Source organism: Serinus canaria, chromosome Z (assembly GCF_022539315.1).
Source record: "Serinus canaria isolate serCan28SL12 chromosome Z, serCan2020, whole genome shotgun sequence".
Classification (NCBI taxonomy): Eukaryota; Metazoa; Chordata; class Aves; order Passeriformes; family Fringillidae; genus Serinus; species Serinus canaria.
In genome coordinates, this window is record NC_066343.1 from 37,583,940 (window position 1) to 37,610,234 (window position 26,295).

Consider the following 26,295-nt stretch of genomic DNA (forward strand, 5'->3'; position numbering starts at 1 on the left):
TTTACATGCAAAACTGATTTTTAGAAAGAAAAGGCTTTAGTTCCTAAAATTGCAGGGAAGGTTTCCCACTACAAGCAGCGGCAGCTGTTGTTGGGCTGACTTCCTGAGTATGCAGACAGCTTTGTGTCCTTGTCACAGCTCTAAACTTTATCACACTGTGACAGAATAAAAAGGCAACTTTGATGTGTGTTTTTATTTTTGCTATTCATAATCGTGTCAACGTTAATGAAATTTGTAGCAGCAACACTGGAGCCATCCCCAGCATGTGTAAGGAGTGACTTAACTCATATCATATGATGTCTTGAGAGATAAAAAGCAGCCTTTTGAAGTGCTTTTTTGTTGGGCGTTTTTTTGTTAGCTTCTTTTTTTGCATTTGTAGGTTTTTATCTCTGCCTCTTTTCACCTCCCCTCTGCCCCTCCACTTTTTTAAAGTAAAAATGAAGAGCCTGGTGTTATCTTATTCTCAGTGTGATAGAGCTGGTTGATATGGTCATATTGCTATTACATTATCCTAAAGTCTTTGGCACTAAAGAGATATTGATACTGATTATATCTTCTCATTGGGATGTGATTATGTTCTAGACGGTGTCCTTTTGTTGGACAGCATAACTGGGGAGAGGGATGAGAGCAGAGTGTCTATCTGTGTGTTGGGAAGGGAGGTGGTAGGGTGCAGGCTGTTTCAACCTGGGTAGGCACAACAGCTGTTCCATGTGTGCTGTACAGATGAAGAAATGTGTATTCAGCGAATGCTGTGCAAGAAAAACTAGACAGACACAGCATGCAATTTCTGACTGCCTGTAGGGCAGTGCTCGCAGAGATCATGTCTAGCTACATGATTAATATGATTTTTTTTATTGAGCTGCTGCACAGGCCACTGAATGACCATGTAATCTCTTTAAGACGCTGATTGTTAACCACTGTGTTCTAGCTCTTGTAAGCTCACCATTTCTCAAGAGATTTTATTTGGTAGCTCAGTTTCATTCACTTTCTGTGAAGTCTTTACTTTTGCATTATGTTTTTATAATGTAATCCTGATGGATTTATGACAGCCATCCTTAGCATCATTAGATACATCATTAGATGTATCAGTATCTCAGAGTAGTTAATACATTCAGAGATCGACCATATAAACCAACAGCAAATGTGGCTCTACAAGCAGAAGATGTTTTAAAAGTTTAAAGAAGTGGGCGTTCCAACCAATCCCATTTCTGCTACCAACTAAACTTAGACTTCCAGAAGGTGTTTTGCGCTTTCTCCCAGTAAATGGTTTTGCCTGTCAGGCCTAAAGAATGATAATTCTGGGGAAGGTGCTGTCTTCCCTGCTCTTCTGTCAGGATGCTGACTAAAACTGTCTGTGTGCAGAAAAACTATATTCTGTTGCTGACAAAGAGCAGCACCAGACAAGCTCAAACATCTGAGAGAACATGAAGACAGAACTCCCTAGAGAGCAACAGGAAGCTTTAAATCAAAAGGCCATTATTTTTCTGTGCCCAGTAAGAGACAGGATAGTCTTCATATCTGCTGTAGAACTTCAACTCTTTATATCAGTTTCTTTATAGGAGGTTTCAACCCTTTGTGAATAGTATTTGGCTGCTGTGCTTTTTACTCATGAGGTCTGTGTTCTTTATCAGTAAAAACAGAGATTGTCACTGGTGTCCTTAGGAGCTGCTTTCTGCCCTGTGGCATGTGTGACTGATTGTGACCATGGTACCCAGTTAGGGTAGGGGAGCAGAACTGTGTCCCACTGTTCTTACGCGTGCACCACTGTGATGGACTGAAACTAGCTTCATTGCTAAGTGTTTGAGTAGCACCTGTACACAGGTGTTACAGAGATGCACACGGGAACAGCATTCCATGAGGAAGTGGAGTAGAAGAAAGCCCATAGTGGCAGTCAAAGCTGAGGAATATGGGCTGTGCAGGGTGTCAAGGAGAGAGGTATGAAGTCCCTTTCTGGTTCCCATCCTGGCAGAGAGAGGGTGCTGAAGGGTGAGAAGGCAAGGTGGAGGCAGGATGTCTGTTCTCCATGTAAGTCTAGCATCTTTCTCTGTACACTGCTGCTTTTTGTGTTGGTTGGTGAAGGCTGAGACCCAGATGAACATGTTGGAATATTATCCAGTCTTTCTATGTGATCAACTGGGTTGTAAGGGGTTTTTATTTTCTATGCCTTCTGCTCTAGTGATTACAAGTATTGCAAAGGTTCCCTGCCTTGGCTATATCCATAAAATAGGTGCTGCAAGGGATACTTATCCATATGCCTGATTTATCAAAAATGTCAGCATCTTTCAAGGACATGAAACAAAAACATTGCTTGTGTGAGATGTCCATGATTATTAGAGGCATGATTCTGTTGCTTTGAGTTTTCGCTGGCACAAGGTTGCTGAATTGCTCTAATGCTACACATTTATAGTCCTGAAAAAAATTAAAAAGGTGGTGTTGCTCAAACAAAGCAGAACTGTGTCTTGCCCCTCAGGTGCTCAAATGGAAACACCTTGAGGCCCATAATCTTCAAAAGGGAGGTTCTCCAGAAAATTGTTTGTGTACCTAAAATTTGTCTGAGAATTTAGGCTCCAAAACTAGTATGTATTTGTGAGAAACTTGATTGGTTTCTCCAAGTCTGTCCTCCACATTGGTAGGCGAACATTTTTATCGCAAATGTTTCTCTTGGGAATTTTTTTCTCTAAAAAAGCTCTTCTTTTTTAGAGAGAGCTTGCTGTCTAAGCTACTGGTTGTGTGGTAGTGCACAAGGTAACTATTGAGTGGTTAATAGAGGTAGTGTTCACATCCAAGAAAAATAAAGAAACCTCTAGCTATGTGATGCAATTCCAGTAACCTGAAGTGGAACATTGTAAGACACTCTGAAAAATAAGTATTTAATGCCTTCAGAGCCACTGGACAGTCAATTAATAAGCAGTGACTTCTGGCTATCCCTGATGGCTTGTTCTAGCATTGATCTCTAAGTGAGAGAGAGGTCAAATTTACTCCTCAGGCTACTTGGTATGGAAGGGACTGCAGTGATGGATTCCAGACTTCTTTGTAAACATGTTAATATAGTGCCATGTAAATTTTCACTTTGGCTGTGAGAAAGGTGTAGATAAGACTGACATTCTCAGTGGAATGAGCACACAAGCTGAATGACACAGGAACTTCAAAATGGATACTAAGTCAGTGGAAGGAAATGTGTCAAAAATTGTGCCAATGAAAAAAATCAGTCTTATTGTTACCTCATTGAAGGGTGTGTCAGTGTTATGTACCAGTCTTAGTGCAAATTACCTTGTCCAGCTTCTGTTCCAGTTGTTGGGGTGGCTCAGGAGGAGCAGCAGCTTGTTTCATGGTGTGGGATGCTGACTCGCTCAAGGCTCATCTGGAGTGTTCTGGCAAAGAGCTAAGAGGGAAGCCTGTGGATATCAAAGAGGATGGGAAGGAGGAAGACTCTTTACTCTTCTCTGAAAAAAACCAGTTTTTAACAATAACTAACCCTCAGCAGTAGAGATGCTGTCAGTTACACTGTTTCATGATGAGCAATGGCCTTCAAATACATCCTTGAGAATTAGAAACAGGTACATTAAATGTGAAATAATGCCAGGACATTGGTGTTGCTACTTTGCCGGTTTTTTTTTCCCCTTAACAAAAAAAATTGTAGCCAAGTCACACAGATGGCATGGTATCTCATTTTTCATGGACAGAAACCCATGACACTGCTGGAGGGGTAGTGTACAAGCCACTGCACTGTCTTATCACCAGTCATGAGACTCTGCATTGACCTGCTACTTAACTCATCTTTTGATTATGGGAATTCTTGCTGCTAACTCAACAACCTACGTAACTAATCATAAGGAATCATGTAATAAAAGACTAGAATGCCATCAAGTGGCTTTTGGTATATCAAAAAAGGACAGTGATATGTGGATTTTTTCATCAGAATATTAAAGTGAGATGGTTTTGTCTGTCTTTGATATGAAATAGAATTGGAAGTATGTATGCCATACAAAAAATTTTTGTTAGTAACATTTTGAGTGTAAAATGTTGCTGTTACCAAGCAGAAGAAAACAGAGTCCATAAAGGAAAACCACAAAACACCAGCATTTTGTTCATTGATCATATTTTCCATTATATTGTTTGTCCTATGGTGTGGAAATACTATCATGACTGCAATGTTTTTGTTGTTTTTTTTTTTTTTTTTTTTTTAACCAGTGTAAGGAATGAATTCCTGCAGAATGTGTGAGTCTTGCAGGTAATAGATATATCCAGCACAGTGGCTTTAGTACATTTCTGTGACATTTTTAGTAATTTCTCTCCTAAGTTTTTGCACTACTTGTGGGTAATCGGGGTGGGGGGGAAACATGAGCAACAAGAGGCTTGATTTTAAAATAATACCCGTTCAGCTAATTGTGCTGGTTGTGCAGGTAGAAGATATGTAAGTATGGCAGGCTCCACTGTAATTTGCAAACTTTTAATTGAAATAAATTGAAGCATAACTGGTAAAAACTTCCTCCTTTTTTTGGTTTTTCCCTCCCTTTTGCTCTCTTTTACTCCTAATATGTTGAAAGACCACTGATGTGTTCATTGGCTTCTGCTCTGTCCATATGTTTTAACGTAACCTGGTTTTGCAGATGAAAATTCTGTCAATGTACACATGTGATTTTTTTTTTTTTTTGTACCTGACTGTTACATTGTATAAAATATTTGCAATATTTGGAGCTACTTTTACTATGTTTGGCAGAAGAAATGTAGGTAATGGACCCATCAAAGGAATAGTTAAATAGTGAAATGCCTTAAGAAGAATGTGAAGCAGATCTGCTGATGGGTTCTGGAAACCGTGCCCAGCTTCTTGGGTGGTTTTGCTACTCCTGGTTGAAAGTTAGAAAGGGAAAAAACAGCTTCTGTTCTGATGACTGACTTGCATGATGCAATTTTGATTAGCTAGATCTGCCTTGTTCAGTGAAGTTAACATGGTTTGACAGGACCTTGATTAGGGAGCGATCATCTCTGTTGATAGTAAATAGTTGGTCACTTTCAGCAGAGGTGGGAATGATGCCCTTGTCTTGCATGAAGTATGATTTGTTGGTTCAAGTTCTGGTTAAATTCAGAAGGAAAGTGTGGGTGGAATGGAAGAGAATACAGTACCAGGAGTAGAAGTTTATGGTAGACTCCCCAGTCCTCTTAACATTGGGGCTTTATTGTCTTGACTGGCATTGAGAGACAAAAGAGGGAGAGTCACTTTGTCTTTGAAGCACTTGCAATGTAAAGGGTTGTGAAAGAAGGATCTGGTTACAAGACATACAGATTAGGATAACTCTGCTCCCTTATTTCTCATATTCCTATAAAATGAATTAAAATCCAAGTATCAAGGACTACTGATTGGTGCAATACCGTGGAAAGAGAGCAGTGAGCATAAACCCGGGGCTGATGAATGAAAGTATTTTTAGAGTTTAAATCTTGATAAGAATTAGCAATAGCATTTTGTTACCATGCAAATGCAGTCTCAATGATAGTATGTCCTGTCACTGTAGTAAGAGTGATGTTAAAAAGTTCTAAAGGGACTCTAGGTAAAAGGTTGTACTTTGATTTATTTTGTTTTGTTTTGTTTTGCATTCTGTGAGCTAGTCTCTGTTCCATGGTATAAAGGAGGTAATCCCACATGTGACAGGCTGAAAAAAAATTGGGTGTGTTGTGGAAACACTTATTTCTTCAAAGAATCCTTGAACGAGAAATTAAGCAATGCTTTGTGCCAGAATGTCTGTATGGTTTAATTGTTGAGGGTCTCATTCTGACAGTTTTATGCATGCAGGGGCCCAGCTTCTTGCCTGGTGGTCGTTTTAGCCCCAGGGGTGTTACGGGTGGGTTGAGGGCCCAAGTGATTGAAAAAGTATGTCCCTGTTCAGGCTCAGGAATCTCATCTCCCACTCTGCCAACTGGTTATGGATCAGTCTTCTGCTATATGACCTAGGAAGAAATAAATATATGTGCTTAATTTCTGTTCACACTGTTGCGAGCTAAACTTTGGCAGTAATTCAGATCACCAGTGTCAAGCTTACTAGGACTGAGAAAAATGTAACAAATTAGACCAGATCTGTAGCTTGGATTTGCATTCTTGTCCTCCTCATCTGGATGTGGTCTTGATTCAGCTATTAGGCTGAATTAATTGACGTTGCCTCCCACATGCATTGGCTAGAGAGACTACAGGGGAGGTTATATGAAGTATATGAACTCTAGCTGGCTGGGGTTTTTGTGGAAGGGAAGTCAGTTTTCCATTCCTATGCAATGTTTTCTGGTGAGGCAAACTGTGTGTAGCTCCCTCTAGAGCCTGTCGACTCTGCAGGCTCCCTCTGCCTCTTTTTTTTTTATTTTTTCTTTTTTCCCCCACCATGTTTTAATATGGAGCACACCGTTCTGCTCGTGTGGGTTTAGAAACAGATGTTGTTGCACATGAGCAATCTCCTGCATCACAGCCAGGTACTGGGCCACTGGGGTAAATTAGACAGACCTTTCTGCTACACTCAAATTGCATCTCTTTTTATGAACCTGCATTTTTATTTTTTTTTTATTTAAGGCTGAAAGAAATACTTCTGCTCACTTACTCTTTCCCTCCCCCCCCCACCTTTTTTTTTTTTTATACCAAAGAGAAACATTTGCCTTCTATCTTTGCCAAATTATTTAGTAGACGAGTGTAAATTAAAGCCATTCTCTTGAAATGTGCTTTTGGAGCAGACTACATACAAGTATAAGAAATTGTAACATAGTATTTCTTCTGGTCTGCCCGGTAAAGTTTTTTCTTCCTCTTCTTTAATTTTTACACTTGGGATATTGGTCATAATATAGAAAAAACAGAGGCTCTGGTTTATGCATCGATGTTTCATTACAGTAGCAGTAAAGGTATTGTAATGAGGAATGTGTTGTTTTTTTCAGAAATGCTAAAAGTTGTTCTTAGTTTTAGAGTTACACAGTGATCAGTTTGAGAAAGAATAGGCCCTGCACACAGTCAGGGTTTTCTGACTAGAGAATGTAGAATAAGCAGGTACTGGCTAATATGAAGTCCTTAATATTTATCCATCAGTTGGTGGACGAGTGAGTCGGGAGTTAAATTACACACGGCAGAAGATTGGAGAAGAGGCCATGTTCAACCCCCAGCTCATGATCCAGACTCCACAGGAAGATGGTGCTAATGTACTAACAACAGAAGCACTGCGACAGCACCTTGAGTCTGCGCTTCAGGCCAGCAGAGTACATGTCTATATGTACAACAGGTGAGGGGAAAATCAAAAGTTTTCTTGATCATAAACAGTAGCTGAAAAATGGATGTGTGCTTTCCTCAATGTGTTTTCAAATGGTTAGCACTTCTGAGCCTTTCCCTTGGGGCTGTGTTTTGACTTGAGTGTCACTGGTTTCTGATAGCTTGACACTGTGGCATAATAGCGGTGATAAACTGGCATTTAACAAGTAATATGGGGGAAGTGGCGCTATGTGAGACATGCCACAACATGCAGCATTTCTTTAGGTAAAGGTATAATGTCTGTGATCTTAAACCTAGAACCTTATGGATAGGATTCATAACACTGAAAATCCTTCCATACTAGAGTTGAATTCACTTGCTAATGTCGTAACGAGGTACATAATGGCTGTAAAGAGTGGCAGAGGCTAGTGTTCTTCCAATAGTTTGGCTGATGTGTTGGAAATATCAGCAGGTGGAATAAGAGCTGTTTAATAACATAGACAACAGACTGTGCCTTCGAGAGTGTCTGTGGCCCTATACTCATGGTTGGCAGTTGTGTGTTTTCCAACAGAAAAATAATGGTGCACCTCGGGACATCAGGAAGGTACCGGCACCAAAGGGCTAGGATGGCTCCCTGAAAAATGGTTCTGCCAGGGTTACTACTTGGACAGTATGTGCCTAGGAGTCCTGCCTGTGAGGCACAAAGTTCCCTCTCTTTCAGCAGATCTTTTCAGCACACCCAGCTGGCTCCTCCATGAGCTACTGCTAAGGCTCCAGTTACCTTTTACACAGCTCCTGCCCTGTCTAAGTCATTAGAAGCCATGGTAGTGGAAGTTGTAATGCAGCTGAAATAGGAAGGCAGGAATCTTAATGGTTTATTTTCCTCTGCCTGTCTTGGTCTGCTGATTATATTTGAGTCCTCTGAGCTGGAGGTGGCTTTTCTCTTACTGGTGTTACCATGTGATATCTTAAGTCACAAGTAGTCTCATATAAATGAGACTGACAAAAATATAAAGTGTATTTTTGTCCCATTAGCATGTGCTGACTAGCCTGTGTGTACTAAAGCACCTCCCTTATTTTCAATGAGTTATACAGAGAATATGGAAACAACTGAAATAAAGAAAGGATTTTTTTTTTTTTGGTGAGGTCTAACATATCTATTTTTAATAATGTTTGCCTTACTCAATGATTTGCTGCTTGAGGCTGGTGTGTGTATATGAGTCACAGCTTTAAATGTCTGTTTCATTTTCAAAATTATTTCTCAGTAATTGTGCAAGAAGAAAATATTTGTCCTTCATATTTCTTACAGACAGTGGAAATTGGAACATTTGTGTTACAAATCAGGAGAACTCATCACAGAAGCAGGTTACATGGACCAGGTATGTGTAGCAGGCATTTGATTACAAGGTTTGTATATTTTCATGATTCAGCTTGTGCTGCATTGATTATATTCTCATGTGACTGTGTTTTTTCCTCTTTCTGATTTTGACAGATCATAGAATATCTTTATCCTTGCTTAATTATCACTCCTTTGGACTGCTTCTGGGAAGGAGCAAAGCTACAGTCAGGAACTGCCTATCTATTGTAAGGATGTTTTTTCATAATTTTCTTATCTGAATGTTTTAAAATGTATAACTGTGTACAGTGTTTGTTTCATTTTCATTGTTTATTCATATTCTGATTTAACAGGAAAAATAAAATATGAAGTGTAGGTATCTGCATTAAAAATACTCGTGGATTTTTTTTTTCATTTAACACAATGTTTACCTATTTCTGTGAGATTATTTGTAAACCTCAATTTAAATCCTCTATTATTTTTCCTATGTTGCTGGCATGTGAATTAAAATGTAACTTCTGAGTTGGAGCTTTAAGAATTTTATGCTTTGCCTTTTTTTTTATCCCCAGAACAAAGTTGTTTCTGATGGATTTTTTTTACCCCATAAAATACCAAAACATTGGTTGGCTGGGAATTTTAGACCTAAGAAAATGTCTTGGGTTAATTCCCACGTCTTCACGAGGAATAAAGAACAAATCCTTTGCTTCAGAGACCATTAAAGAAACCATATAGTATCTTTTATGGATGGTTTCTCACAGTTTACGAGTGTGATATTAGATGGCCTGAGTTCTTTAAAGAGTTAATTGTTAATCTGTGCAGGCATTTTCTGTTAATTATGCAAGAGTTAGCATTTGAGTTATTGTTTCTGTCCTGGTTTGCATGTCTCTGCAAAAGCAATTTGCAATGGCCATCTCCTAACCTTTAGTGTACAGTTTTAGATGGGGAAATAAGGGGGTTTGTGTTTTCTGGTTGGGAGATTCAGAATAATGACTTAAGCCTGGTTAAGCAGATACAGTGTGGTTTGAACCACAGAATAAGGCAGTCAAAAGCCTTTCTGGTCTGTCATCATCACAAATTCAGAAGTGGGGGGTGGGAGACGTGGCACTGATAGTGGTGACAGCCATGGTAGCAGGAAGGCTTGATGCTTGATAGTCAAGCTGCAAGGGCATTTGAAGGAGCACAGTATTGTTACAGATAAACAAAGATCAGTTATATTGATTGATTACATTTGCAAGATGATTATTAGACTAGCAAGAAGTAATCTGATACTATGAGAAAGGCTTTCTTTCCTCAGCCCCCTCTCTTCTGCCCCTTTCCCCTCCCCCCTAATTCTTTGAAGCAGCAGTTGGCTGCTTTTTTGTTATTTAGGTTCTTGATAATTTGTTTTGCTTTGTTTGTAAGTGAAAGTATTTTTAACCAGTTTTACAAGATAGCTTTGTAAGAACCAAGTATTTTTGTTCAAATTACAACTGGGCTTCAAGAAAAGTACATAAACAAATCTCATTAAAGCATGCCTTACATTTTATGAAACAGCTTTACCAGAAAAGGTTTTAATGTGTAGCAGAAAATAACTCAGTTATTTGTTCAAACATGAATTTTAAAGTATGTTTATTTCAGAACTTCTTTTGTCTTCTTTCTATGTGTCTTTTTCTCCTGGTTGCTCTTGCAGAGGGAAGCCTCCTTTGCAGTGGATCAACTTTGACCCCTTAGAATTCTTGGAAGAGTTAAAGAAAATAAACTACCAAGTGGAGAGCTGGGAAGAAATGCTGAATAAAGCGGAGGTTGGTCATGGTTATATGGATCGACCCTGCCTGAATCCTGCTGATCCCGATTGCCCAATCACAGCTCCCAATAAAAATTCCACCAAAGTAAGTTTGCTTGTCCTTGTGCATGTCTTTTCAAGGGAGGCTGGGGGGTGGGGAGTGTTGGGGGGGAAGGTCAAACAGACCAGAAGAAAGTACCATTTTCTTCCGAGCTGTATATAGCTTGTGTTCTTGCATGATGTCATTTTTCTGTTCCTGCTGACTACTGTTAGCTCACTGTCATGGATTTTGCCTCGTTGTGTGATGCAATGCTTAATCCTGTACATTTAGAATGAAAGTACAGTTGTCAGCTGTTGCTGTGGCACTGCAGTGATGTGGCATTTCTGCAAACCGGTGCCTCAGGCAGACAATAGCCACTGCTGGAACACAGCTGCTGCTGCTGCACCCCTGTGCCAGGCAGAAAAGCCTTTCCTCAAGTAGCGCCAGTTTTGTTGATTTTTTTGGTGATGAATTAGAAGTCATAAGCCTCAAATTTATATATCCCTTCATCAGTCACACTAGACTTTGGAGGAATTGCCATTTGGTCAACAAGGTGATTTCTTAGCTTGATTTGTTGAATGCCTTTCTTCTAGTAGACTACCCAGGTGGTCTTTAAAATTCATGATTCTAGTTCACTGGGTGCTGAATTAAGGTATGAATTTATAAAGTTATGAAACCTGTTAACTGCTTCTTTGTAACTTTTTCTAGCCTCTTGATGTAGCCCTTGTTTTGAGTGGTGGATGCTATGGACTATCAAGAAAGTACATGCATTGGCAGGAGGAGCTGATTATAGGTGGTACAGTCAAGAACAGTTCTGGTAAACTTGTCAGGTAAAAAAAAATATTTAAAGAAAATGTCAGTTTTAATTTGTTAGGATTCATTTTTTGAGACACAGTAGGAGGATGATGCAAACTCTATTGCCCCTTCACATGTATTATAAATTTCGCTTCAGGGTGACACGCCTCAAGAGAGCAGAATTTAAAAGAATGCTTTGGCTGTTGTTTAAATATAAGGTGCTGTCATCATTTCCTGCTTCTCATCTCAGAATGATGGTGTATGTCAGTCAGAAAGAAACATTTTTATTGGCAGCTTTTTTGTTTAGAATGTATGTATAAAGCATTGAACAGTGTGTAAAGCACTGAACACCTTTGATCACATTTTCAAATGTGATCAAAGGAAAAAAGAAGGAAAATACTGTGAGTAATATACTAACTCATTTGATTTCTCTCAGAATTCCAAAATATCCACTGAGTGTTTTATTCAGGGTCAACACAGGGAATAGACTATTTTCATGTCCCTGGATTGTTAATACAGCTTTGAGTAGTAAAACAAATTCAAACCCTTTGTTTTAGACTTCTGAACAAAGACTTAGAACGCTGGACTTTAGTGGGGGAATAAAACTGTGTAATTTGCTACTCTGAAAAATGCAGGCCATACTAAACAAAATTAAGCATAATTTTTAGCATTCACACAATACATTGATACGTCTCTCAAGAAAGAGCCAAGTGAGACACTTCTATTGAAAAAGAAAATGGTTCCTTCTCTTACTAATTAATGGTTTCTTCGTGTTATTAGCTAATTCTGAAATTGTTGGATGGCATTGCATACTGTGGAAATTCAGGATGGATTGCCTTTGTGTATTCCCCACTGTTTATTAGGCCTGAGGAGTTTAATCCAATACTTCTCTCCAAGGGGTAAAAAAGACCAAGGTCTTCAAATGACATTTTGCCAGCATTTACAGGACCTCATAGAAATAACTGCTCCTGTGGCATCCTCACAGCAATCTGTCTTATCAAGCATGAACTTTAGAACAGATTTGTAGGGTTATATTCTTTTCTCCTGAAGCTAATCCTACTGAAAATAATGTCAAAACTCTTATTAACTTTAGTGAAAACAGATTTAGCCTCAATACTTGCATAGAGCAGTACAACTGCACCAGATACACCGCAGAACAATTATACTCTGTACAATTTTAATACGAGCATGTGCCCTCTAAAATCAAGAACTCCTATTAGAATTGCATTTGGGACTTCATGCCATGAAAATATTTTCCTGAAAATGCTCAGATTGTGCCTATTTCTCCTCTTCTTCTCTCCATGTCACAGTGCCCAGGCTTTGCAAACCATGTTTCAGTTAATGACCCCTAAACAAATGTATGAGCATTTCAAGGGGTATGAATATGTTTCACACATCAACTGGAACGAGGACAAGGCAGCAGCAATTCTGGAAGCCTGGCAGAGGATGTATGTTGAGGTAAAAATGAAAACAACTTAGATACCATACTGTAAAGTCCTACTAAGATCCACTGCCTACTTTTTATAGTATTTCCTTAAGGAATAGGCTTAACCCAGAACTGAGTCATTGCCTCCCTGTTTATAGGAGTTCTTTTGGTGGCTTGTTGGTTGTTTTTTTTGGTTTGGGTTTTGTCCCCTTTTTTTTTTTACCCCCAGTAAGAAGCTGCTTGGTTATTCCTATATGAGAAGCCATGAAGGTTTAACTTTTTGCTGCCTGGGACAATTTTGTTTAGGTGGGGCTGAGAAAAAAAACCAAGAGCTAGCAGGAGTTGAAAAGCTTTTGGTTGGCATGATTATTCTAAAGGGGTCTGGAAAACATTAGCCACCCATGGGCTGCTCCCTCAGCAGCAGCCCAGGTGAGGAGGCTGTGTGACAATGCCTGCCCTCTGTGTCCCAAACCCTGCACTGTTTCTGACCCCTGCAAATGGCCAGGCAGCGAGGGGCAAAGAGATGGCTGGCCTGGGTTAAGTGCAGAACTGGTGCAGCGTTGTGGAGTTTCAGGAAGGGGTTCAAGTTAAGTGTTTGTAATAAACTGGGTGTGCAGTAGGCTTTCCTGGAGGGTGCAAACTCTGTCTCGTAATCAGCAGATTGCCTGAAAAAATTCAGGAAGCACCACAGTGTTGTATAGCATCACTGTAATGTTTGTGTAGAGCGTGGGCTTTAGCAGGAACATTAAGGCAAAAAAAATTTGATTTCAGATGTCTGCTGTAGAAGATGGTACTGACTTTTTTTGACTAAATTCTAAAATAAAGTGAAAAAATTCTTTATTCACACAAAGTTTTATTTTTCTTTTCATAGGTTGTTCATCAAAGTGTTGCACAAAACTCTACTCAGAAGGTGCTTTCCTTCACTACGACCACCCTGGATGACATCTTGAAGTCATTTTCTGATGTCAGTGCTATCCGAGTAGCTAGTGGCTACTTACTAATGGTAATAAAATAAATCTATTTCATTTTGTTTAGTAGTAGAGCAAGGCTTAAAAATATACTTTATTGTTACCAGTTTGTAGTCCAGAGAATTTTACAAATATTTAAAATAAAACCTACAGTTTGTAAACTTTACCTCAGGTTTCTTACCTGTTTCACTCTGTAACCTCTGTGACATGTCTGTTCTGATTAAGAAAGGTGTAATGATCTGTAGGTGGGTGGGGAGAGACAGCTGATAGAGAAGGATCCATTCTAATATTTTGGTTTTTTCCCCCCAAATTCCCCTCCCTGCCTCTTCTCCTTAGCTTGCCTATGCCTGTTTAACGATGCTGCGGTGGGACTGTGCCAAGTCTCAGGGTGCTGTGGGGCTGGCAGGAGTCTTGTTGGTTGCACTCTCTGTGGCTGCAGGATTGGGCCTGTGCTCGTTGATTGGAATTTCCTTTAATGCTGCCACAACTCAGGTATTTGGAAGGCACAAGTCCGCCACTAAATTGCAAGTACTCTGTTAATGAATGAACACAAGTGAATCTTTGAGAAATAAAGTACTGAAAAAATATTTTGGCTCTAGATTTTAACTTGTGCCATTTTCCTATTTCATAGCTTATGCTGTGATAAATTAAATTATCATGATGACAAGTGATAGTGAAGAAAAAACAGGTATTATGTAATCTGTATAATTCTTGGTTGGTTTTTCTGTCCCAATACAAACGGAGGCATCCTAAGTACCTAAGGAGCTGCAGATTTGTTTTTACATCTGAATATACCAGGATGTTCAAGTTCTGAAAATATGTGGAATCTAACTTGAATTATTATCAGGTATTTGTCTATCCAGAACTTGAATTACTTTTTGTGAGAATTTGTACCTGTTAATGGTATTTTTTAAATTCCTCAGCTACATTCAAGAATAAAAGTTAAGACCTGTATTGCATCCTTTCCATTTTCATTTTACCCTCGGATTTGTGTAGAGTGTAATGTAAAAGTTGTTATAATTAGGCATTTAATGGCTAGCTGCATGGCAGATCATAACACAATATATTTGGGTTTTGTTTTGTTTTTTCCACAAGGTTTTGCCTTTTCTTGCTCTCGGAGTTGGTGTAGATGATGTTTTCCTTCTGGCACATGCATTTAGTGAAACAGGACAGAATAAGAGAATTCCTTTTGAGGTAATGACAAAATGGAGATTTGCCGGAAAATAAAACAAAGTTTCATATAGGAACAGATACTCATATCCAGAAATAATCAGTGGAGTTGTTTTTGTTTTTTTAATAGCTTTTCCTGGGGTCTAGAAATTCTTATTTCTGTCAAAATAGGAAATTATAGTAATACATGTGGTCCTAGGACGTTTTTGAATGTACATATTCTTGTTTCCTTTTTCTTTTTTTTTGTAGTCTCTTAGGTTTATTTTCTATTGAAATTTGAATTTATAACCATTTGCATAAAAACAGACTTCAAAATAGGAAATTATAGTAATACATGTGGTCCTAGGATGTTTTTGAATGTACATATTCTTGTTTCCTTTTTTTGTTTTTGTAGCCTCTTAGGTTTATTTTCTAATAAAATTTGAATTTATAACCATTTGCATAAAGACAGACTTCCATAATCCAAATTCTGTCAAAAATTTCAGTGAAAATTAATGCAAACTATGAGGAAACTCAAATAGGTGCCTTGACAATGAGACGATAAAATTATTTGAATAAAAGAATGCATAAATAGAAGAGATAAATAGGGGGGAAAGAGAAGGAAGACAGTTACCTTTCCTTTTTTTTATGGCCCTAAAATTGAGTTATTTTCTGTATTTTCCCTTTTTTTATTTTTTATTTATTTTCTGAAGTTTATAATTGACCATGACTTTTCAAAGCTTAACATATAGCTGATAGGAAGTCTAAGGTGTCATCAATTTTATGATCCTTTATTAATATTTTTAGTCTCTGTCCAAATGTTCACATCCAAAGTACATCCCATTTAAAACTAGTGTATATTTGCTGATTTTGTTTTGTATGAGCAATCTTCCATGTGCTCTTTCCAGCTGGTTTTGTATGCAGGCAGTGCAACCTCACTCTGTAATCTCTGCCTGCTTCATAATAGCCTGTTGGGTTAGGAAAGGGTCATGTGTTTATCTTGATTTCTTGGTGGGTTTTGTGTGTGGTCCCTAGACTTGGTGGAGTTCTTTTTGTTTGTTTTGTTACATATTTTTTCAAAATGTGTGGGTCTGTTATGCCTCCATGCTGTTAATACATGCTTATTTTGTCTGAAAAATGAGAACACCAGGTGATTCCACTGGTAAAAATTAAAACCTTCTCAACAGCAGATGTATTTGATATATTGTCAGTACCCATTTAGTTTTGTGTTCTGAAGCTAGACTCAATTCTAGTCATGTTTTCTGCCCTCAAAAACTTGAGCACTTCATCTGTGTCCTACTGAACTGTAAACTTGGCATATAGTTTTCTTGCATATTCTGAATTTATATTCAAAATTCAGTTGTAACAATTTTTCACTGCTACCGTGTTACATCTCTAGGATGACCTCTTAATTTGCAGGACATCACCTTGTCCACTTGACTTTTAAGATGCATCCTTTGTTTTGCAGGACAGAACAGGTGAATGTCTGAAGCGAACAGGAGCAAGTGTAGCCCTTACATCTATCAGCAATGTTACTGCTTTCTTTATGGCCGCCCTAATTCCAATTCCGGCTTTAAGAGCGTTTTCACTGCAAGTAAGTTTATACCCTGTTTTGTTAGCTCTGATGCCCTGTGGAAGTGCAATGGTGGCACTGAAGGCTGATTTTGGTGCTCCTGTGGTTCACTGAGCCAGAACCTCCCTGCAGCAGCACCACAGACCTGGGCAGTGACAGCTGCTGTCTGCTCTCCATTCTCCTGCTCCCTCTTCTCACACACAGAGTCTCTCACATCCTGGTAGCAGGTGAAAGAATACTCTGTCCCACCGCAGCTGGGTTGAACACAAAACCCAAGCTACATGTAACTAAGAGGAAACAAGTTCCCAGACGGATTTGTGTTCCAAAGTCAAGAGGGGTAGGCTGCGGTGTGGTGTGTACTGTAATGCTTCTCAGCAGCAATTTAATCCTGTCATTCATGTTTGTCCACTTGCTGCTCTTAACAACTACAATGACAGCAGTACATATGAATTTGTAATTTTAATACTTATTTTTTACTGCCTTACAGTAATTTTAGCAAACTTGGAGAAAACTTAAAAATTATGTGTTCTGGATGGGTACAAAGAAAGTGTGAATTTTATGTGCTGAACCATGCATTGCTTGCTCTGCCTTCCTCTGTCTTCTTGTATTTTTTTGTGATAATATACCTTCATAAATATGAAATATTTATGATATTGGAGAAGGATTTCTTCTAAAAGTGAAGACTGAAGAAAGGTTTGGAAGTTTCTCCCCTGACACGAGCAATTTATGGCACTACAGAGCACTGTACTATTTCAGTAGTTATTTTTCTTCTTCTCTGGCCTGGTTCCCCATTGATTTTTATTCTCATCTAGCCCTTGGTTACTCAGAAGAAGCGGGGCTGCAATTTTTCTTGATACATGTGGCAATTATTGCTGTTCTCAGAGATTTAAGTATGCCTGCATTAAACTGTAAATTGGTAAACTGTTTGTGATTGCAATTATGTTACTAATAATACAGAATCTGAAAAATACAAAAGCCAATACAAAACCTGAGGCTTGAACTTGATAATTTGTTTACATTTCCTTCTCAACAGGCAATTTGATAGAGAATAATAGAGAATGTAAAGGCCTCACTGGTTTTCTTTATCATTTAGCAGATGCTTGTGGCAACTAAACCTAGATGTTAAGCCTTGAATGGTTACCAGTGTTGCTGATTTGCCAAAACCTAGGTGTCTCTTCTTACAGATCATATGGTAGTGATTTTTTATTGTTTTATTTTATAGAATCACAGAATAGCTTGAGTTGTACCAGACCTTTTGAAGGTCATCTAGCACAACCCTGTCCCCTACACCCTGAGTAGGAACATCTTTAACTAGATTTCTCTGGGCAACTTGTTCCAGTGTTTTCCTACCCAAATTTTTAAAAGCCCCTTTCTTATATCTAATTGAAATCTACCCTCTTTCAGTTTAAAGTAATTCCTCTTGTTTTGTCACTACATGCCCTTGTGAAAAGCCCCTTTCCAACCTCCTTGTAGCCTCCCCTTTAGGTACTGGGAGGCTGCTGTAAGGTCCCTCCAGAAATTTCTCTTCTCCAGGCTGAGTAATCCAAATTCTCTCAGCCTTTTATCACAGGAGAGGAGGTGCACAATGTCTCGAATCACCCTTGCGTCTCTCCTCTGGGCTCACTCCCACAGTCCATGTCCTTCCTGTGCTGGGACTCCAGAGCTGGATGCAGGGTTCCAGGTGGGCTCTGACCAGAGCAGAGCAGAGGGGCAGAATCCCCTCCCTGGCCCTGCTGCCCACGCTGCTCTGGATGCAGCCCAGGACACGTTTGGCTTTCTGGGCTGGGAGTGCCCATGGCTGGGTCATGTCCAGCCTCTCACCCACCAGCAGCCTCAAGTCCTTCTGGGCAGGGCTGCTCTCCATCTGTTCATTCCCAGCCTGGGCTGGTACTGGGATACCAGGTAAAAATGCAGGACCATGCACTTGGCTTTTTTTGCATCTCATGACATTTGCATGGTAAAGACTAAGCTTTATATGTGAAATACTTTTGGTAGTATATCAGTTCTTCTACTGGAAGAAGTTATTTATGTCTCCTAAGTCTGTGTCTCAGTTTCAAATATTTGACAGGTACCTTCAGCAGCTAACAGGATGCTGGAGGTCATCATACTGCTGCTTTACAGAAGTTACATCAGTCTAAATGCATTTCATAAAGAAATATTCAACACAAATTGGCCATTTTGTTGTAATCCCACTGCTGAGCTGTTAAGTGTGAGCCGCCAGTATTAATTCTCTCTTATCTGATCAAATTTTGCTCATTTTTTTTACTTGTTTTCACTCTTCAATGTCAGAATGTGACAGGTTGTCTTTGGAACATATGTGGAGACAAAGGCTGTAATTGGTAGTATAATCATATGTTAACTTACATATGCTAAAGTAATTTATTTTTGCCTACTGCTGTGCTGCAGACTGAGTCACTGAAAGTTTAAAATAAAGTCTGCATAGCAAACTGACAAACAAAAAGTTTCTGATGAGATTTCAACATACTATATTATTGTGTGAACATGTTGATATTATTCAGAATAAAATCATTGATGTCTTTTATAAGACAGTGATTTATTTGGAATTTATGTGTAGGAGCCCACATGAGTGTCCAGAAATTGGGGTTTGAGTTACTCAAACTTTTCTCACTTGGTAATTTGCTGGAACACAAGTAGCCCTGTATACATATATAAGGGGTGAAATGTGCAAAGGAGGAGCAGTGGGAGACTTATATTCATTGATATCAGAGCTACATATGTGACTGATACGCTTAAAAGTTAGCAACCACTGAAACGAAATCCTTTGTTGTTTGGAAGAAACATCTATTAGTTGCTTTGCTTAGCTTCACCAGGTAAAATCAAAATCAGGTGATACTTTGATCTCAGTACTTGGAATCAGAGAACCATGGCAGCTTTGGTGGGTGGTCTGTATTTATGTATTCCTTTATTTACAGTCTTCCTTCCTCTCTCTCCCTCTTGCTCAGACTTGTTTAAACAAGAGGTCCTTGCTGTCTTTGATGGTTTCCTAGCAAAACTTAAAAAGCAATAAAATACTGCTGCATTTACTTTTCAGAGATACTACCATCTTCTTATCTAGATAATGAATTTTTAACAGAGGGTCTTGAAAAAGAAGGATTGCTCTTGACCTTGTTTTGCTCTTCATTCTCTTTTCTTAAGACATTACAAGGTAATTGTCAACCTTTGCATAATTTTGAGGCCCAGTATTGGTAAAATAACCTGGCTGCTGAGGGAGAATAAATAATTTCCTGCATCTGTAAGATAAACTTCTAGTTAGAAACTCATGTTTTGCACACCAGTGCCTTCTTCTGTCTCAGCTTCTGTCATATTTTGCCAGCTTAAGCAGTTCATTGTTACCTCTGAGTTGGTTGTTTACTTTATGGAACTCGAACACTTCAAGTCTGATGCTGTCTTAAGAGCCTGTTAGGGTTAGCTCTTTCCAAAATTAAAAAGTGGGATTTAGTTCTTTTGAAAGTGAGATCTTTGAAATTAATTACATGCACAAGTAGGGACTGTTTTAGCTCTTTTCCTGTTCTAATTTTTTTTTCATTTGTTGATCTTATTAGCCCATTATTTAAGCAGTTTTAGGGCTTTGAGATTGCTGAATATGACCTAAGTACTCAATCATAAGAATCATCTCTAAGCATGCTCAAGACTCTAAAGGAGTAGCTCCTGAATTTTCAGATGCATTTGGTTTCTTAAAATGGTGGTGAAGGAAGAGGTTATTGGAGAAATCGTGAAAGTTTTGAAGCTTACAATAGGAATGCCTTAAACACAGCCCTTCGTTTTGTGTAAAAGTGAAGGAAGTCATGGTGGAGTCTAACTACTTCTGGTCTGTATTATTTCCTAAGACAGACTGTTCAGAGGCTGTCACACGGTAAATTCTGCCCAGAAAAGATAAGGTAAAAAAAATTAACAACCTCTACTTTCTTACATCAGAAACTTCCTTTCCTAGCAGCAGAGGAGTGGTGTGAATCCACTAATGAGCAGAGGTGGAACTTTTCCCAAGAAGTGTTAGAAATAACTTTTTCCCTCACCACAAGAATGACAAGTTTTTTCCTAAATGTAGAAGTCCATTACCAGGTCGGAGCGGTGGATTTCTGGAGGGAAAGAATGTATGCTTTTAAGCTCATTCCATTGTCTTACTCTGCTGAAATGGTTCGTCCCCCACCTTTATCCACACCATTTACCTTTCCCTGCCCCTGACACGAGAATTTAACAAGCAGAATTAAAGCCTAAGGGAAAAGGGGGCAGGGGACGAGGATCTGAGCCTGTACTATATCAGGAGGGAGCTGCAGATAGAGAGCAGTAGGGTGGAAGTTTTCCTGACAGACCTCCTCATCTGTTCATCACCTCTGGCTATACAGCACACCCGTCTCCTTGGGTGGGCTGCCAGGAATGGCACATAGCAGCACATACTTCAGGGGGCCCCAGCACATACCTACCAGCCTGGCTCCCTGCTCCCTTGCTGCCTCCAGCACAGACTGCCATTCTTCTGTCTCCATTAACAGTTGCAGCAGCAATAATATTTTTAAGCTCTGCATTATGAAAAGATGCAAAAACCGTAGCACGTTTCTCAGGAAGTGACCAACATAATTTTTTTCTGATTAATGGAATTTTTTTACTGCTCTCTGATCTCATTTCACTGAATGCCTTCATTTTACACCTTGAGTACACCCCATTTTATTCCTTCTGGACTAATCTTACTTTTGTTGATTTCCCAAGGAAAAGGTCTGAGGCCTTTTTCTCTCCCGTTTGATCACCAGTCTCCAAAGGTGTGAGAGAAGATGCCCTGTTCTCAGAAATCCTAAGCATGCTTTCAGCCTGGGTGCTGCCTGTGCTCGGGAAGCTCAGCTGCCACCGTTCCTTGTTGCTTTTGCAGACTGTGGCTGTTGTCAGGATCTCAGTTTTCGTGCTTTCCTATTCCGCAGCACTGTGTGTATGAATGGCATTGGGAGGGCAGCAGTGGCAGATGCATCGTGTCAGGGACTGAATCACTCCTCAGTATTCATCCTTTCCTCTCCTTATCAAGTCAGAGGGTGGGGTTTCTTTGATGGGACAACATATCAGAATTCACACTAGAATTTATTCAGTTCTCAGTGAAAGCTGAGAACAATTAATCCTTGTAATGCTGAGTTAAGGTGAGTGAGATAGTGTGCAATATATAGGTCGTGCAATATTAAACTCTAGGAATCTATTGAAGTTAAAATCAGAACAGAGACTGCTTTGAAATATTTTACTTGCAGGGTAGTTAGTACATCAGCAGTAGGATGGCACAGTGGAAAATGTAGTTGTTCCAAAAAGAGATGTAAGTAGGCAGATTTACTGTGTGTTGTTGGATTAGTTTTGGTCCTTCCTAAAAAAATAAAATGTCAGTATAACTAGCTTTAATGGCATCTCTACCACACAGTTAAGTATTAGTTTTCAGATTCAGTAATATTGGTGATTCAAGGATGTTGGGGTCTAGAAAGGGAGCTGATATGGCATGAAGTATTTGCAGTTTATAGAGCAGAAACAGAGGACTTCTGTTAGTTTTTCAGCCATGCTAAGAGGAGTAAGAATTATTGACTCAGACCTCAGCTATTTTTTCCAAATCTCAATAAATCTTAGCTGATCCTTGATACAAGATCTTGGTTAGGCACAACTAATTATTCATATCATATGGGTGATTCAACCTTATTTTGATTTAGCACCAGCAAAGAAAGCAAAGTTTTAAGAACGAAGTCCAACAAACACCTTTCTTTCAACAGCAGCCATTTGTTTTTCTGACAGATGGAATTAATTCTAGAGCAGATCAAAAGCAAATCACTTAAAGTATTGGCTATGACCTTGCATACTTTTCTGTGTGAATATTTATAAATCATTAAATAATCATTGGATCTTTTCTCACAAAGATTGCTAAATACTAATTTGGCTTCAAGCACCAGGTAAATTCTGTTTTAGTAGCCATGTCTGCAGACAACCTGCAGTACTAAAATCTTCAAGCAGGCTGGAGACCAGGAAAGAGAAACACCAATAAAACCAGCTTTTGTACGCAGTATATTTGTGATTGAAATTACTAGAAAATATTTACATAACTAGTTGATTCTGTGATTTTAAGAACAGTAAAAACAATATCTAAGCTTTTTATTATATTCTGACTATTTAAAAACTGTGGAAATCACACAGGCTGTTATTACATTGATTTTTGCAGATAAATTTAAGCAATTTATGTAATTTAATTGAAAAGCAACTAAAAAAATTTTTAAAACATGGATTTTGGATATCACATTGTTTGTGCTGCTAGTTTTGAGGTCTGATCTCTCAAGATCAAAAGAACCCCTGTATTTCTTTGGGGAAAAAAGACATCACATTTATATTGGGTCATTTTTGTAGCCCAACTTTTGTTCTTTTTCAATGCTGTATTAACCCAAGTAGTCATGATTTCAGAAGTTACAGGTGGAGGCACTTGATAGTTTATATAGATAGCTTAACATGAAACTGGGCTACTATTGAGATAGCTGCTGGTTACCAAATGGGTAAAACATAAGGCTTTCAAAGGGTTTTTTCTTTTCATTGGTTGGTGGCTGAACAATTTTTTTTCCCAGTGTTTCTCCTACCCTTACAACTGTCTTCCAGTTCCCAGTGCCCAGCTTTTCTTTGTGTTGGGTAGGACTCCTAACAATTCTGCATTACAAATAAATGCTATCAATAATAATGATAGATGCTGCACCACATATGTTTATGGAAATTCTCTGGGAATCTCTGTGTGGGAAAGGGTTTGGAGTATGGTTTGAAAGGGGGTGGGCGTGGAGGTTGTTTTTTTTCATTATGTGATACTTGCTTTACAAATTAAATCAAGTATTCTTGTTCCAATTTAAGCCTCATTTTGGTAGACTGGCTCATTGTTAAACACAGGCATATTAATACATATATTTTCTGTGTGGTGTTGGTTTAATTTTGATTGTACTTTAAAATAATCCCTGATAAACTCAAAATATTGCTCTTTCTTGGCTAAACTTTTAAGTAAGACTGTCAAGTGTGCAGTATTTCACTAAAGTGATCTGTTTTTTTTAAATTACTGAGATCTTATTTTCTGATTAATAATATGCTTTAATATTATTGTGGTACTTAAATCCCTTCAGATCCCATAAATGGAAGACTTTTGGTTCTACTTTCAGGTTTTCTTCCATTATATTTTGCTTTGACACTCTAAATATGTCAGAATTTTATGTAAAAATATGATAACTAAGTCAACAGACTGTTTTTCCTCTTTAAAAAATAATCACCACATATCCAGGCAAGAATGTATTATGATAATACAAGGTTGAGTATTAAATTAAGTTCATTCACCACAATAATCCTACCATAATGAAATGGGAATGTAAACATATATCTCTCAGTTTGCTCCGGCAAAAGCTTGAAAGCATCAGATGGATTGCAATGGTAAATGGGGATGAGAATTGAAAGGGATTGTTATGCTTTGTAAAGCTGATGCCCTAAATGAAGTTTAGCAGCATTACCTATCCTGTGATTGTCTCTAGGCAGCAGTTGTGGTGGTGTTCAATTTTGCCATGGTTCTGCTGATTTTCCCTGCTATCCTGAGCATGGACCTTTATCGTCGGGAAGACAGGAGACTGGACATATTTTGCTGTTTTACAAGGTGAGAGTTAGCAGTAGCTTTGTCCTTTCTGTGGTCACCAATCAGTGCATCCATTCCTTGTCAGGAGTGGGAGTTCTTCACTAAAGTGGGGTCAGCATGTTATTGCTATCATTTCATTGCTAGTGACTGGCTTACATTTGCTGCCTTGTTTTTTACCTGCCTGCAGGGAAAAGCTGAAATATATCTGTCTCCCTCTCTTCCCCCACATCCCCTTTGCCCCACACTTTTCCCTTCATTCCTACATATGTTCATTTTTACTGTTGGAGAACAGCTTTCTGAAAGCAGATGAAAGATCCACTATTTAGGAATATCTTGAAGTGTTTTCAGAAGGTTATGACTTACTGCAAGGTGTCCAGTGCCAGTACTGGCTAATCTTGGAAAGCCGTACGTAACTCAGGATACTGAGAAGCCTGATTTACAGTAAATCACTATGTGTTAATCTTTATGCTTTTATGCCTTTAAACCTAAATAAATAAACTCTGAAATGACTTCCCCTTAGGTGAGTTTTTCATAGCACTGTAAGGAATAATCACTACCATTACAGGATAATGCTTGATAAAGCGTCCTTTGTGGCTGCAGTAGTAGTACAGAATGGTAATACTGCCATTCTAAAGTGTGTACAAACATACTCTCACCTGATACACAGCCAACTCTGAACCTGTAATGGGGGCTAGGAGTCTGCTGTTGTCAGTGGAGCCGCTGCTTGGAAACAAAACATCTTTTCTTCCTTAGTTTTTTGCTTTTGACTGCAATGAAGAAGGGGAGCTACACTTCTACATGTACTCCTACTGTCATAACCAAGATGTGGAGAATCTGCATTGGGACATTTTAGCCTTTTACATGCATCCAGGAGCTGATAGTTTAATATTTAATGTCAAAGGAAGAAGGAAGAAAACATTTTACTAAATTTTTCTCTGAGGGAATGGTTAAAACAGGGAGTAGATCCCAAGCTATTTCTTATTCAGTCATAGTTCCAGAGAACAGCTGAATGTATTAGAGTTTTGGAGCCCTGATTCTCAAGAATTCAGGACCCTCAGACCTTCTATTTATTCCCTCACCTAAAGCTGCACCAAATGTGCATCAGAATTCAGCCCCTTTGCATGTAAAGAAATGCTACCAGTGAGAGCTTGCTTTGATTAGGTAGGCAACATTCTGAATTCCTCTTATTTTTGTAGGATTTTTGCATTTGGTGAAAAATATCTGATACTGTTTAATATTATCCATTTGTCATTTCTCATGTACAGGAGATGGCTTGTCTCTGATAATTATATTTTTTTAATATAAACTAGGTAACTGTTAGGGTATTTCACAGACTAAAATAAAGAGAATACTTCAGCTTCTGAAGTTTTGTCTCTTCGTGTGGCCCATCCTTCCTAGAAATTAATCCTTTTATTAATACTTTAATGTTTTCCTGATTTATAATATTCAGTCAGTATATGCCAAATAATTTCAGCCTGCCTCCCAAAAGTCTGAGATCTTATCCAGAAGGCTCAAATATTATTTAACAGTTACTTTATTTGTTCTAAATGCAATAACTAGCTATGCCATGCATTTCCCTCTTCATCTAAATATCTTAATTCTCTGCGTGAGTACAGAGATGCAAACTCACGGAATGCATGTGCATTCAGACTGTACAACTCCCTGGTGAGCATGTGTAATTAATGGAGTGATGTGTGCACATGTCCATGTCTTCAGCATGGAAGCATGTTATCCTTTCTAGCCCGATTAAAATAAGGATCTGTCTCAATGCGATCAGATGGTTTTTTCTTTTCTTACAGCCCGTGTGTCACTAGAGTGATTCAGGTTGAGCCTCAAGCATACGCAGAAAATGACAATACTTGCTACAGTCCTCCACCCCCGTACAGCAGCCACAGTTTTGCACATGAAACTCAGATTACAATGCAGTCCACGGTGCAGCTGCGCACAGAATACGATCCTCACACGCAGGTGTACTACACCACAGCAGAGCCTCGCTCAGAAATATCTGTGCAGCCAGTGACAGTGACACAAGATAACCTCAGCTGCCAGAGCCCAGAAAGCACAAGCTCGACGAGGGATTTGCTTTCCCAATTCTCAGACTCCAGTATACATTGCCTTGAGCAGCCCTGTACAAAGTGGACGCTCTCATCTTTTGCAGAAAAGCATTATGCTCCATTCCTCCTAAAACCAAAAGCTAAGGTAATCGGGGAACTATTTACCTGTTTTCAAAATTAGATTTCTGCCTTGCCCAGTTAAAAGTATCCTAGCAATGGTTTTAAGTATAAGGAATAAATACAATTCTTGTGAAATAACAGTTTTTAATAATTTTCAGCTGATTTCTTATTTTATAAGTTTTATCTTACAAGTGCTATAGAGACATAAAATATATGTTACAAGTGAGGGTTCTGGTGACTTTTA

The 26,295-nt window shown here is 38.8% G+C and overlaps 2 protein-coding genes across 3 annotated transcripts in view; one reads left to right on the top strand and one right to left on the bottom strand.

Moving 5' to 3' along the window:
• The window catches only part of AOPEP (aminopeptidase O (putative)), a 579,142-nt gene that overhangs the window by 228,249 nt on the left and 324,598 nt on the right, over nt 1–26,295 (bottom strand). The window lies entirely within an intron of this gene.
• PTCH1 (patched 1) overlaps nt 1–26,295 on the top strand; it is a 67,999-nt gene that overhangs the window by 17,211 nt on the left and 24,493 nt on the right. For both annotated transcript variants that reach the window (XM_050986942.1, XM_050986943.1), the window contains exons 3-14: nt 7,055–7,244; nt 8,520–8,589; nt 8,703–8,794; nt 10,216–10,414; nt 11,057–11,178; nt 12,454–12,601; nt 13,441–13,572; nt 13,874–14,029; nt 14,633–14,731; nt 16,155–16,280; nt 23,780–23,898; nt 25,677–26,076. In XM_050986942.1, coding sequence (XP_050842899.1) covers nt 7,055–7,244; nt 8,520–8,589; nt 8,703–8,794; nt 10,216–10,414; nt 11,057–11,178; nt 12,454–12,601; nt 13,441–13,572; nt 13,874–14,029; nt 14,633–14,731; nt 16,155–16,280; nt 23,780–23,898; nt 25,677–26,076 — 1,853 coding nt within the window. The remainder of the gene's footprint in view (nt 1–7,054; nt 7,245–8,519; nt 8,590–8,702; nt 8,795–10,215; nt 10,415–11,056; nt 11,179–12,453; nt 12,602–13,440; nt 13,573–13,873; nt 14,030–14,632; nt 14,732–16,154; nt 16,281–23,779; nt 23,899–25,676; nt 26,077–26,295) is intronic.